Source organism: Nycticebus coucang, chromosome 9, assembly GCF_027406575.1.
Source record: "Nycticebus coucang isolate mNycCou1 chromosome 9, mNycCou1.pri, whole genome shotgun sequence".
Lineage (NCBI taxonomy): Eukaryota > Metazoa > Chordata > Mammalia > Primates > Lorisidae > Nycticebus > Nycticebus coucang.
The window spans coordinates 87,786,481-87,799,952 of NC_069788.1; the positions used below are offsets into that span (position 1 = coordinate 87,786,481).

The 13,472-nt window shown below is 38.5% G+C and overlaps 1 protein-coding gene across 3 annotated transcripts in view; it reads left to right on the plus strand.

Annotated features, from left to right (window-relative positions):
* The window catches only part of ATG2B (autophagy related 2B), a 94,822-nt gene that overhangs the window by 54,283 nt on the left and 27,067 nt on the right, over positions 1-13,472 (plus strand). For all 3 annotated transcript variants that reach the window (XR_008382480.1, XM_053602598.1, XM_053602599.1), the window contains 9 exons: positions 1,670-1,776; positions 1,936-2,028; positions 3,560-3,630; positions 4,096-4,172; positions 4,447-4,617; positions 8,213-8,354; positions 10,537-10,733; positions 11,489-11,715; positions 12,423-12,531. Coding sequence is in view for 2 of the 3 variants with exons in the window: in XM_053602598.1 (XP_053458573.1) it covers positions 1,670-1,776; positions 1,936-2,028; positions 3,560-3,630; positions 4,096-4,172; positions 4,447-4,617; positions 8,213-8,354; positions 10,537-10,733; positions 11,489-11,715; positions 12,423-12,531 (1,194 nt within the window). In the remaining variant the exon portion in view is untranslated. The remainder of the gene's footprint in view (positions 1-1,669; positions 1,777-1,935; positions 2,029-3,559; positions 3,631-4,095; positions 4,173-4,446; positions 4,618-8,212; positions 8,355-10,536; positions 10,734-11,488; positions 11,716-12,422; positions 12,532-13,472) is intronic.

A 13,472-nucleotide genomic window follows, 5' to 3' on the forward strand; every position in this document is an offset into this window, starting at 1 on the left:
TAGTGAATTATGGGCGGCGCCTGTGGCTCAGTGAGCAGGGCGCTGGCCCCATATACCGAGGATGGCGGGTTCAAACCCAGCCCCGGCCAAACTGCAACAACAACAAAAAAAAGAGTAGTGAATTGTGTTGAATTGCTTTTATAACCAGAAGTTCTTTAAGTGCCCCGATTTCTGTATTATTCCTTGGGCCAATAATACACGTATGATACTGCTTTAAGGCATTTTATTGGGGTTTCCATAATTAATTTCCAGTTGAGTAACTCTTCCTGGTGATAAAATATAGTTGGTTAGTTTTCAGAGGAAACTTTCAGTAAGAAATTAACTTTTCTTTTTTTTTTTTTTTTTGAGACAGAGTCTCACTTTGTCATCCTGGGTAGACTGCTGTGGCGTCACAGCTCACAGCAACCTCAAACTCTTGGGGTTAAGTGATTCTCTTGCCTCAGCCTTCCGAGTAGCTGAGATTACAGGTGCCTGCACAACGCCTGGCTTTTTTTGTTGTTGTTGCAGTTGTCATTGCTGTTTTAGCTGGCCAGGGCTGGGTTCGAACCTGCCACCCTTGGTATATGGGTGGCGCCCTACCCACTGAGCCACAGGCACTGCCCTAAAGTTAACTTTTCTTTATGTGGAAATGAAAGCTAGTGCGGTTATGATTCTTTTTCATGTTCCTTGGAAAGAGGAACTTTTTAGTTGTGCTGGAAATATAAATTAGTTTAAAACTTGAGTGTTTTAAAAATGCTTTTCTAGTGAATGCATTTAGGAAACAGGATATCTGTCTATTTACGTAGTAGATGTGGAGAAATGGTTAGCACGAACACTGGCTGTAAGGGAGAGGTTTGGCATAACCTCTTTTTTGCTTATATGAGAAGTACAAGGGAATAGATGTTGGTGAGAGGATCTGGTGTTTAGATTGAGGTCGGTATAAATTAAGGAAAAAGAACTTTTCCCCAACAGTGAGTTACATAGAAAATCAGATTTCCCTCCTACGGTGGGTTATATAGGAAACCATGTATCAATCTGGTTTTAAGAAATTTTCGGCAAAATATGTTTTTTCAAGAATCGTTTCAAGCAAAATAGTATGAAATTTTATAATAGAATCTCTGTAAGTTGACTGCCCAAGGCACTGTAATGAAACTGGTCAACATAGAAAGGTGGTTAATACAAGGAACATGCATTGAGTACTTTTGGTGCATGTCTGGTCTATGAAAATCAGGTCAACTTGAGGAGGAGGTCATTGGAGGGAGGTGGCCAACTGTGGCAGTTCTACTGCAGTATGCGTATTTTGTTACTAATTTCGTAAGGTGTGACTTTCTAAGGTTTCTGCAGCACTGCCATTGTTGGATGGGCCTCTTCATTTCAAATTCTGATTTTGCAAGTACTTTTTATTGTACATATTTTAAGATGTACAGCATGATGTTTTGATATACCTATGCTAGTGAAATGATTACTACAGTAAAATTAATATTGTCAACCTTTTTATGCTGGGGGGAGGGGAGCAAGTACTTTTTGAAATGATTTCTTCAAAATGGTGATTGTTTTCTTTTAGCATTGTGATGTCCAACATAATAGTTGCTTTTTCTGTGAGATAGTCTCTTTTACTTTGGTATTAAGGATTTTATATCATGAACTTCTTTTCTTCCAAATCAGAGCATTTTATTTTTTGTGATTGTAGATTTTATACTTCTTAAATATTGCTGATGAACCTGTTTTGGGTTATAATCCTCCAACTTCATTTACAACTTTTCATGTTCATCTTTGGAGCTGTGCCCTTGATTATAGGTAAGTTCATGAAAGGAACAAGATAAAGTTTGATTGATTAAAATCTGTAGAAAGTTTTGAAAAAATACATAATTTAGTGGAGTTAAGGTTCAAAATATTTTTTAAAGAGATTTTCTGGTATTGTATCAAATTGATGCTCTGTTCTTTTTTTGATATTAGGCCCCTTTATTTGCCAATCCGATCTCTTCTTACTGTTGAAACGTTCAGCGTTTCTAGTAATGTAGCCTTGGATAAATCTTCTTCTACTCTCAGGTACTTGTGTAAACTTTACTGTGTGCTAAATATAACTGTTCAAAGCATACTAATTAATGTTTATGTGAACCATTGTATTTACTTATTTATTTATTTATTTTGAGACAGAGTCTTATTATGTCGCCCTGGGTAGAGTGCTGTGGCGTAACAGCTCACAGCAACCTCAACCTCTTGGGCTTAAGCGATTCTCTTGCCTCAGCCTCCCGAGTCGCTGGGACTATAGGCTCCTGCCACAACGCCCGGCAGTCTTTTTGTTGTAGTTGTCATTGTTGTTTGGCAGGCGCAGGCCAGGTTTGAACCCACCGGCCCGGTATATGTTGCTGGCACCCTAGCCTCTGAGCTACAGACACTGAGCTGTAAACCATTTTATTAAAGTCTCCATCTTTTGTTAAAATCATCCTTTTATTAATGGCATATCCTTTTATCCAAGTGATTCAGTTTTTCTTTCTTAAGTGACTTATCCCATTTGTACTTTTATTATCACAGTTTGTTTTTAAGGAAGAAACTAATTTTTTGTTTTGTTTTGTTTTGTTGGGTTTTTTTTTTTTGATACAGAGTCTAAAGCTGTTGTCCTAGGTAGAGTGCTGTGGCATCACAGTCTCATAGCAACCTCAAACTCTTGAGCTTAAGCAATTCTCTTGCCTCAGCCTCCCAAGTAGCTGGGACTACAGGTGCCTGCTACAGTGTCTGGCTTTTTTGTTATTGTTGTTCCGATTGTCATTGTTGTTTTTAGCTGGCCTGGGCCAGGTTCGAACCCGCAAGCCTCCGTGTATGTGGCCGGTGCCCTACCCACTGAGTTACAGGCACTGCCTGTTTTGTTTGTTTGTTTGTTTATTTATTTTTGAGACAGAGTCTCACTTTGTTGCCCTCAGTAGAGTACCACAGCTCACAGTAACCTCAAACTCTTGGGCTCATGTGATTCTCTTGCCTCAGCCTCCCAGGTAGCTGAGACTACGTAGAGGGTTCTGCCACAATGTTTGGTTATTTTTAGACAGGTTCTTGCTCTTGCTCAGGCTGATCTCAAACTCCTGAGCTTAGGCAGTCCACCTGCCTTGGCATCCCTGAGTGCTAGGCCTTAGTTTGCTTTTTAAAACATATAATAAACGTGGGCGGCATCTGTGGCTCAAAGGGGTAGGGCGCCGGCCCCATATGCTGGAGGTGGCGGGTTCAAACCCAGCCCCAGACAAAAACTGCAAAAAAAAAAACAAAATAAAACATATAATAAACTTTACATAATACTTGATAGACTGTATCTTTTTAATTTATACCTTGTGAATTTGAGCATCTAGTTAAAAATCTGCCCAAAATTTAGAATTAATTTGAACAGATGATTTAATCTCCTTCTTTACACTGTTTAAATATTCCTGGCACTCATAAGCAGTGAATTTTTTAAAAAAAATGATAGTTATGTTAGTGATTTTGATAATGTTCATACCAGGAAGAATGATACAATTAAGTGTATAGTGATCATGTGGTATAATATTCAAACTTTTAAGTTTTTCAGATGTTGGTTTTATCTTTTTTGCCTCAGAATAATCATGGATGAAGCTGCTTTACATTTGTCTGACAAATGTAACACTGTCACTGTAAATTTAAATAGAGGTAAGAGTTGAAAAATCTGGGATAGATATATGTAGTTTTATTTTTTGTGTGTGAATATTTTAAAACCTTTTAACTGTGAGATAATGCCACTGAACTAAGGATCTTAGTAAGATCCTTAAAGAATAAAGGCTCTTTAAGGACATGGTGACCATGTGGCATGTATTCAGAGTTTAGTTTTTCAGATACTGGTTTTTCAATTTGAAGTTGTGATGTTCTTAGAAGTTTAGTGCATCAAATTACTATGTATGCTCCAAATATTTAGTAACAAAGACAAATTTTGTTTCTAACTAAAATAAAGTGAATTGTAGGATTTTTGTAGGAAGAAACTATATTTCCATTGCATTATAATATTTGTAGCACTCTGCAATGGATTTTAGAGAAAGAGAAATGCTAGTTTTATTAGGTACTAGTTAGATGAGCATTTTTTGAAAGTGATACTCATTTTATTACTTTAAAATTTTTTAGATTATGTTCGTGTGATGGATATGGGGCTTTTGGAATTAACCATAACTGCAGTGAAGTCTGATTCTGATGGAGAACAAGTAAGTTATTAAAATAAATGGAAATTTTTATTTGAGTCTTATTTTTTGAGATTTAAAATATTGGATTTGCCATAAAATCATTTTTTTTTATTCACCTGATTTTGGTCAAAAATAAACAAAATATTTTAAAATTAAGATTGAGTTCTTGTAAATGCATTTTTTCCAGTGGCAAAACAAATTATTAATATTATATTTAATTTAAATGTATGGAAGAAAAGTTTTCTTCTCTTATTTAGAAGATCTTTTCATCCTTTCTTTCCTGTTTTTTATACAGACTGAGCCCCGCTTTGAGTTACATTGTTCCAGTGATATTGTCCATATCAGAACATGCTCTGACTCTTGTGCTGCACTAATGAATCTCATTCAGTACATTGCAAGCTATGGTGACCTGCATGGATCTAACAAGGCAGAAATGAAGCCTGGAGCCCCTCAAAGAAAGTCAAAGGTGCAGTCAACAACATTATTCCCCCAATCACTGCCAGCCAAGTCTGTAGCATGTTTATATTAGTGAGGTCTTTGATAGCCATAAAGTAGAAAAGAAACTTGAAAACTCATCTGTCTTTCTTTTGCCTTCCAGAACAGTGGTGTCTGGAAGGGTGATTCCATGGGTGTTTTTGGCAAACCATTATACTCTATGACAGGCGTCCTCAAACTTTTTATTTATTTATTTATTTATTTTTTTGTGGAGACAGAGTCTCACTTTATCGCCTTCAGTAGAGTGCCGTGGCATCACACAGCTCACAGCAACCTCCAACTCCTGGGCTTCAGCGATTCTCTTGCCTCAGCCTCCCGAGTAGCTGGGCCTACAGGCGCCCACCACAATGCCCAGCTATTTTTTTTTTTGGTTGCAGTTCAGCCGGGGCCGGGTTTGAACCCGCCACCCTCGGTATATGGGGCCGGCGCCTTACCGACTGAGCCACAGGCACCACCCGTCCTCAAACTTTTTAAACAGGGGGCCAATTCACTGTCCCTCAGACCGTTGGAGGGCCGGACTATAGTTTAAAAAAAAAAACTGTGAACAAATTCCTATGCACACTGCAACTCATATCTTATTTTGATGTAAAAAAATAAAACAGGAACAAATACAATCACACCGCCTTGTGTGGCCCGTGGGCCGCAGTTTGAGGCCCCTGCTCTATGATTATTTGTTGTCTTCCTAACATTAATCTTCTTAACTAATGTAATACTTTTTCCTCAGAATTAAGTTATTTTCGTCTGTCTTCAGGGAAGAAAGAAAATGTTTGTCTAGAAAGAGCTTGTTAAATGCAAATTGTATGTAAAAATGCTATGAGAAGGCCAGACATAGTGGTTCATGCCTGTAATCCTAGCTTTGGGGGACAGAGCTGGAAGCATAGCCTGAGGCCAGGAGTTTGAGACCACCCTGAGCAGGTGTGAGCCCTTATCTCTAAAATAAGCTGGGCGTTATGACCGGCTAATGCTACTCAGAAGGCTGAGGCAGGAAGATCTTTGAGCTTACTATGAGCTAGGCTGACACTGCAGCACTCTAGCCTGAGCAATAGACCCAGACTTTATCTTAAAATAACCTCCAGCCTGTGGCTCAGTGAGTAGGGTGCCGGCCCCATATACTGAGGGTGCCGGTTTGAACCTGGCCCCAGCCAAACTGCAATAAAAAAAAATAGCTGGGCTTTGTGGCAAGCACCTGTAGTACCAGATACTTGGGAGGCTGAGGCAAGAGAATCACCTAAGCCCAAGAGCTGGAGGTTGCTATGGTCTGTGACACCACAGTACTCTACTGAGAGCGACAAAGTGAGACTCTGTCTCTAAAAAAAAAACCCAAAGCTATGATACGATAGATGGTAGGTACTAGTATTGTTGCCAGAGATTTATTTATATAATGTCTTACCCATTTGTTATCTGTAAAACTATCCAGTTTTCCTTATACTTTCTCATCTATGATTTTTTTTTCCTTTCTTTTCTCTACCCAGTGAGATAGAGAGGTTAAAGTTCAGTATCTCTGGGGCGGCGCCTGGGGCTCAAAGGAGTAAGGCGCCAGCCCCATGTGCCGGAGGTGGCAGGTTCAAACCCAGCCTGGGCCAAAAACTGCAAAAAAAAAAAAAAAAGTTCAGTATCTCTGTTTTACAGCTGAGTAAGTTAAGACCCAGAGAATTTAGATGATTACTCTAAATAGTAGCAGAAACAGCAACACACCCAGGTACTTTGGTTCCCAATTCGATGCTTTCTATGCCTCCAGTGTCCCCCTTTTAACCTCCTTTGTGTCCACATTGAACAATATCTATTTTGTTTCGTACTTCTTCCCAATGTTATTCTTTTTCCTGGCTCTTCTGTGAACAGAATTCTCAATCTGCTTAGGTTATGGGGCCTCTGTTTACTCTCACAGGGACCTATTGAGGATGATTTTATACTTCATTTGGTTGTGTTTCTGTTTACTCCTGCTGCATTCTCACTGATATGAAGGGAATTCATTTTATTTATTTATTTATTATTACTATTTTTGAGACAGAGTCCCACTTTGTCGCCCTTGGTAGAGTAGCATGGCATTATAGCTCACAACAACCTTTGACTCTTGGGCTTAAGTGATTCTTTTGCCTCAGTCTCCAGAATAGCTGAGACTACAACACCCGCCACAACACCGGGCTATTTTTAGAAGCGGGGCATTGTTCTTGCTGAGGCTGGTCTTGAACCTGTGAGCTCAAGTTCAAGGGATTCAGGATTGTGAGCTCAAGATTCAAGGATTGCACAGGCAATCCACCCGTCTCAGCCTTCCAGAGTGCTGAGATTACATGTGTGAGCCACCACACCTGGCCATGAAGGGGATTTATGACCGTCCTTCTCTATTGTTTATTGTTTTTAAAAATATTTTCCAGATCATTAAAAGTTATTTTCAATTATCCATTTCAATTTGTATCCTTTCATTTTAGTCATGCTCACATTTAAAAAGCATAGTCTGGATTTAATGAGCCCACAGTTCCCTAACCAAAATGGTTAGGTATCAGTGCTGGTATGAAATCCTATGAATCACCATTTAGTATTTCCCTTCCTGTGTATCCCTTTTACTGTCTTTAGGTATCTGAGAAAGAAATCTTTGACCCAAAGTGGCTTTGCTTCAAAGGGATAAAAGACATTGGAACCATCAGATTTGAGTAGATCAGACTTATTTAATTACACCTTGTGCCCCAGCTTTACTGCAGTATTTTGTAACTTCTGTCTTTTTTAATGTATTGCCTTTTCAAGGTCCTAGTTTATCGTGTTGGCTTTAGGTGCTGACACATTTACTTCTCTTTGCTGGTAGTTATTGGGATGATGATGGTAATACTAAAAACAAAATGTAACAGCTTCTGGGAAGAATATCGAAAAATGAATAGAGGGGGCAGTGCTTGTGGCTCAGTGAGTAGGGTGTCGGCCCCATATACCGAGGGTGACAGGTTCTAACCCGGCCCCGGCCAAACTGCAACAAAAAATAGCTGGGCTCTGTGGTGGGCGCCTGTAGTCCCAGCTACTAGGGAGGTTGAGGCAAGAGAATCGCCTAAACTCAAGAGCTGGAGGTTGCTGTGAGCTGTGATGCCAAGGACCTCTACCGAGGGCGACAAAATAAGACTTGTCTCTAAAAAAAAAAAAAAAGAAAAATGAATATATTACTATTTTTTTTTTTTTTTTTTGTAGAGTACTGTGGCATCACAAACTCTTGGGCTTAAGTGGCTGGGAATACAGGCAATCCACCCGCCACAGCGTCTGGCTGTTTTTAAGTTGTAGTTGTCATTGTTGTTTGGCAGGCCCCGGCTGGATTCAAACCTGCCAGCTCTGGTATGTGTGTGGCTGGCACCCTAGCTGCTTGAGCTACAGGCACCAAGCCAGATTACTGTTTCTTAAACTCATGGTCTCAAGTACCTCATGCCTTTACCTCCTAAAGTGCTATGATTATAGGTATATGAGTCACTGTGCCCAGCTTCTTGTTTGTGATATTTTGTAAAATGTAGTGTATTTCTAGAACAAAATAATTGTAACTGGTTTGCTCCTTTAGAGCATTTTTAGTTATTTTTAATTAGGCTTTTTTGCTGTAGGTAGATTCCAGTGGTCGACCATCCTCACGTGGTCCAGTTCTTCCTGAAGCAGATCAACAGATTTTGCGAGATCTGATGAGTGATGCTATGGAGGAAGTCGACATGCAGCAAGCCACTTCGACTGTGAAAACACAGGCTATTGGTAAGACCAGGACTTTTTCTGTGAGAACACTAATGCTGTGATTGAGGCTTAACATTATTTGTATTCTCATAAATTTAATAAGTTACTTATTGACATGGGGTATACAGAGCAAGTGCAAGACAAAGGTTACATTTTCTGGGTGCTTATGCCCTAGTAAGACCAGTGGATACCAGACTGATTCTAGTACGCAGACTCATTAATAAATGGTTTAAGTAAATACTTATGTGGTATATACTTTATTATTGCCCGGAAAGAATTGAAATCATTTCATTAGACTTCGGTGAAAGTGAGTGAGTTGGCTTTTCAAAAGTGAGAAGGATTTAGGTATTTATTTATTTATTTATTTATTTTTATTTTTGGCCAGGGCTGGGTTTGAACCCACCACCTCCGGCATATGGGACTGGCGCCCTACTCCTTGAGCCACAGGCGCCGCCCGCGGATTTAGGTATTTAAATAGGGAGGAGAAGGTAATCTTGGCAAGGTCCTTAATATCAACAGAGCACAGACAAAGGCGTGTATGAACCTTAATTATTTAGCCATGACATTCGGGCTGTTAATGGAATAAAAGTCCCCTTATTGAAATGAATTAGATAATAAATTTGGGTAGGCAGAGAGATACCGAGTGATTAGAGATCCCTGAAAGCCAAGTACACACATCTAAATATTTTGAAGGATCTATTTCAAAAGTATCCTTTCTAATTGGATGGACCTAGCTATTTCTATATACAGGGTAGCCATAAAGTTTGTGTGCAGTTTCAAATTGCACACTATTTTAATCGCATATGAACTTTTTGTCTACCCTGTTTGTGAAATCTTAATTTTAAAACATTATTTCACGGTATCATAAAAGTTTAGCTTTCATTCTAATTAGAAATGTGCTTTCATTCTAATTAAGGATAATGTAAGACTAAGGAGGAAAATTGGGTCTTCTAACTTTGTGTGTCCTACATTATCTGTAATAAGCATTAGAAGCTATTACATATCTTAACTACATGGGATAAAATATTTAATGAATGCTTACTGAGTGGCTTCATTAAATAACTTTCTTTTCTAGGCTCTGGACACTTACAAGTATGAGTAAGTCCAGGTGCTGCTAAAGAAGAATTTAAAATCTAGTCTGTGAGTCTCTTGAGGCTAAAATATTACTTTTTTCTTTATTTTTTAATTATTTTATTTTATTTTGTTATTATTTTTTCGAGACAGAGCCTCAAGCTGTCACCCTGGGTAGAGTGCTCTGGCATCACAGCTCACAGCAACCTCCAACTCGTGGGCTCAAGCAATTCTCCTGCCTCCACCTCCCAAGTAGCTGGGACCTCAGGTGCCTGCCACAATGCTCGGCTATTTTTTGGTTGTAACCGTCATTGTTGTTTGGCGGGCCCAGGCTGGATTCGAACCCACTAGCTCAGGTGTATGTGGCTGATGCCTTAGCCACTTGAGCCACAGGTGCCGAGCCAACTTTTTTCATCTTAGTGTTCTCAGCCCCATCATCATGCTTGGTATGAAGGAAGGAAGGAAGGAAGAATTAGTGCCTTTAATGTGTGATATAAAAGTATAGTACAGCTTTTGGTGTATGTGCATTCTTTTGTGAACCTTAGATAGCTGCAGGAGTACAGGAATCCAGTGCCCCAAGTAGTAGTCTTTTGAAGTTACTGAAGTTTGTTCAGCAACTGTCTCCCCTCCTCACAGCAGAGATTTCCTGTGGTTTTGGATGAAGCTCTGTTAAATGTAACTTTTCCCTTCCTATTGCAATACTTCCCAAGAGGTTTCTTCCAGAGCTCCACCCATAGGACAGAATTTTCAGTGTGAAGTCCCAACTGAAGCAAAACTCCAGTCAGCACTAACAAGATGCTGCTGAATTCCTGAGCTTCTCCTACACCAGATAAATGGGAGGGAACTGTCTTTAGTTTATACATTATCGTTTACTATTTTTTTAGAGAACTCCAGATTTATTACTAGTCTTTTTTATAAGTGGCTTTTAGTGTATTTTTGCCTCTTGCTGAAGTCTGTTTGGGTAAGTTACTTAAGTTCTCCTTAAGTCTCAAATTTGTAAGTTTATCTTACAAAACAAGATATTACAGGTGAAAGCAGTCCACATAATATATATCTGAGTGTGATTAAAAAACTTAGTATTATTGTTATGGATATTTCAAAGTGTGCCAAAGTGTTGTAATCTTTTTATTAGGTGTTTTGGATGAGAAATCTGAAATTCAGGAGCCATGTTGTTCAGACCTCTTCCTATTTCCGGATGAGAGTGGGAATGCCCAGGAGCCTGGCCCCGCTCACCATGCAGTCATTCACCACTTGATTAGTGATGCAACTACAGTGCCCACTGAAAATGATGACTTTTGCATTCTTTTTGCACCAAAAGCAACCATCCAGGTAATAAATTGCTAACATTATTGAGTCCTTAAAATGATGTTACAAGTTGAATTGACCAAAGGGTACATGAAGACGATTCTTTAGGTTTTGTTATCTCTTTGTAATTCGGAATTACTCTTGTTTTGTAATTTACAGTTGATGCTTTGTAAATGGTTAGTGTACTTTACTATTTTTGTGACACATCTTTATATTTTGTACGTAGATTATTGAACTAAAGATGTACTTACTGCACAGAGTTGCTAGTCGAAGAACTGGGAAAGATAAGATGTGGTTTGTGTGAAGGCTGATGGTTGGGGTGTGTGTGTACCTGTATAATTTTTTAAAACTGTCCAGTTGTTAGTAACTGTCCCATAGATGACTGCATTTGTTTACTAATTCTGGGAACCTTCTGATTAAATTAAAAATAAAACGCATCAAACTCAGGATAAATATATTATTTGAAACATGATAATTTGGTTAGTATGTTGAAGTTTGTCAAGTTTTGGTTTGGAATAAGGTATTGACTTTAAACAATAAAATGCACTTACACACATCTGTGCCTTTTCATTATCAAATAAGTAGTAAAAGTCAAAAAGTAAAAAAAAAAAATCCATATTGAGTGATTTGCATTGAACAAAAAGGGAGTTCATTTTATGGTTGATAGAACAGTATATCTTATGTGATGATCAATGTCAGGAATTACTACCCCTTGAGATGTACAGAGATGATCATTTGTTTCTAATGAGATAAGAGCATGTGTTACCCGTTTATTGTAGGAGAAGGAAGAAGAACCAGTTATAAAAATCATGGTTGACGATACAATTGTGATAAGAGACAATTATTTTAGTCTGCCCATTAAGAAGACGGATACGAGCAAAGCCCCGTTACACTTTCCCATTCCTGTAATTCGATATGTTGTTAAGGAAGTCTCTCTTGTTTGGCATCTTTATGGAGGAAAGGATTTTGGAACAGTCCCTCCTACTTCTCCAGCTAAAAGTTATATGTAAGTTAATTTCTATATAAATTGGCAGGCCAAAATATCTTTTTATAGAAAAATACATAGAATTTGTCATTTAAAATATTACAAAGAAAGTAGTGATAGAAGCTCTGATTTAAATGTCACTCTTAAGTTTTCTATTTATGAACTTATTTGTGTTGCTTGTATTTTTACTAAAATGTTGACATACGATTTTCATTTAGCAAAAATTTTCAGCTATCTACTAAAGACTGAGACCCAGTCTGTACCCTCAGTCCCAAAGGGAGAGGTCATCACACAAGCGAATGAGGGTAGTAAAGTGAAGTGAGTGTGTTAGGAATGTGCAGCAGGGTGTTGAGCAGAGAAACTCTTCCGACTTTAATTCTTGTCTGTACTGAGATTTCTAGAACTGCTTCTCTGACCATAAAGGGTTTTGAAAGTAACAAGAAACTTCTAATGAGGTCTCATTTCTTATTCTGTGATATGGATCATAGTTAGTTTTTTCTGTAGTTATGAGTATTTAGTAGATGATTAATGATAGTAATAAAGTACGTTTTCAGTATCTTCAAAGTATAAAAGAAATGCTTTTGATTCATACTAATACAATTCATGACAACATTCTGATAGTTTTATAATCTTATTTCTCTTTTCATCTTAGCATTTTCTTAATGTTATTCATTGACTTTCTTTGAATGTTCCTTTAACAAAAGGTTTTTTTTTGGGCTTATTTTTAGTAGTACCCACAGTTCACCTTCTCACACACCCACAAGACATGGACGTAATATGGTATGTGGGGGAAAAGGAAGGAACCATGACTTTTTAATGGAAATACAATTAAGCAAGGTGAGATGATGTTTTGAAAGGAAAAATCCATTTGAGTAGGAGCATTAGGGGTGGGGGGATCTTTGGTTATCCCCCACAGCATGGTCTTGAGCCTTAAGTCCCAACCCTTTGGATTAGAAAAGCACAAAACTCTTGCCTATTTCTTTCTCACATGTTCTGAGACTTCTGTTTTCGTTTTCCCAGATTACCCCAAGAGCAGTAGTTCTTAGCGTGAGCTCAGAATCCCCTGTGGGGCTTATTAAAACATCTTCCCTCTACTTCCCCTCTGTAATCCCCAGTTTCTGATTCAGAAGGTTTGAGTTAGGGCCAGGAATACTACTTTTCCCAGGACACTTGGGGAACCACTGCCTTAGTGTACCTGCCTGGGAAGGGCTGCATTTGCATAGTGCATGTGGCAGGTCCTTCACAAATGTCTAAAAGCCAGCAAGGCCAGTCCACTGATGACATCATGTGTGTTTAATTCTGTCAGCTTATCTGAGATTGTACCAAATGTCATATTTTAGAACTTGAACCCTGCCGCCTGGGATTCATTTTCTTTTTCTTTTTTGCTAATCAGCTTTCCTTAGAATTTGTGTATTTATTTTTATTTTATTTTATTTATTATTTTTTGAGACAGAGTCTCACTTTGTCACCCTCCATAGAGAGCTATGGCAACCTCCACCTCCTGGGCTTAGGCGATTCTCTTGCCGCAGCCTCCCAAGTAGCTGGGACTGTGGGTGCCCACCAAACGCCTGGCTATTTTTTATTTTTGGAATTTTGTTAACCATGTTTCAGTTACTGAAACAACAGGAGCAAAACTTCAGATGAGGGTGACCACTGTGGACTGATAAATAAATGCGTGAATAAGTGAAGAAATGTTGTGTTGTTCAGTTCTTTGAAAGCAGAATTGTAAGCCAAGGTAAAATTCAAAGAAAATAATGAGTGATATTTTGCATTTTAAA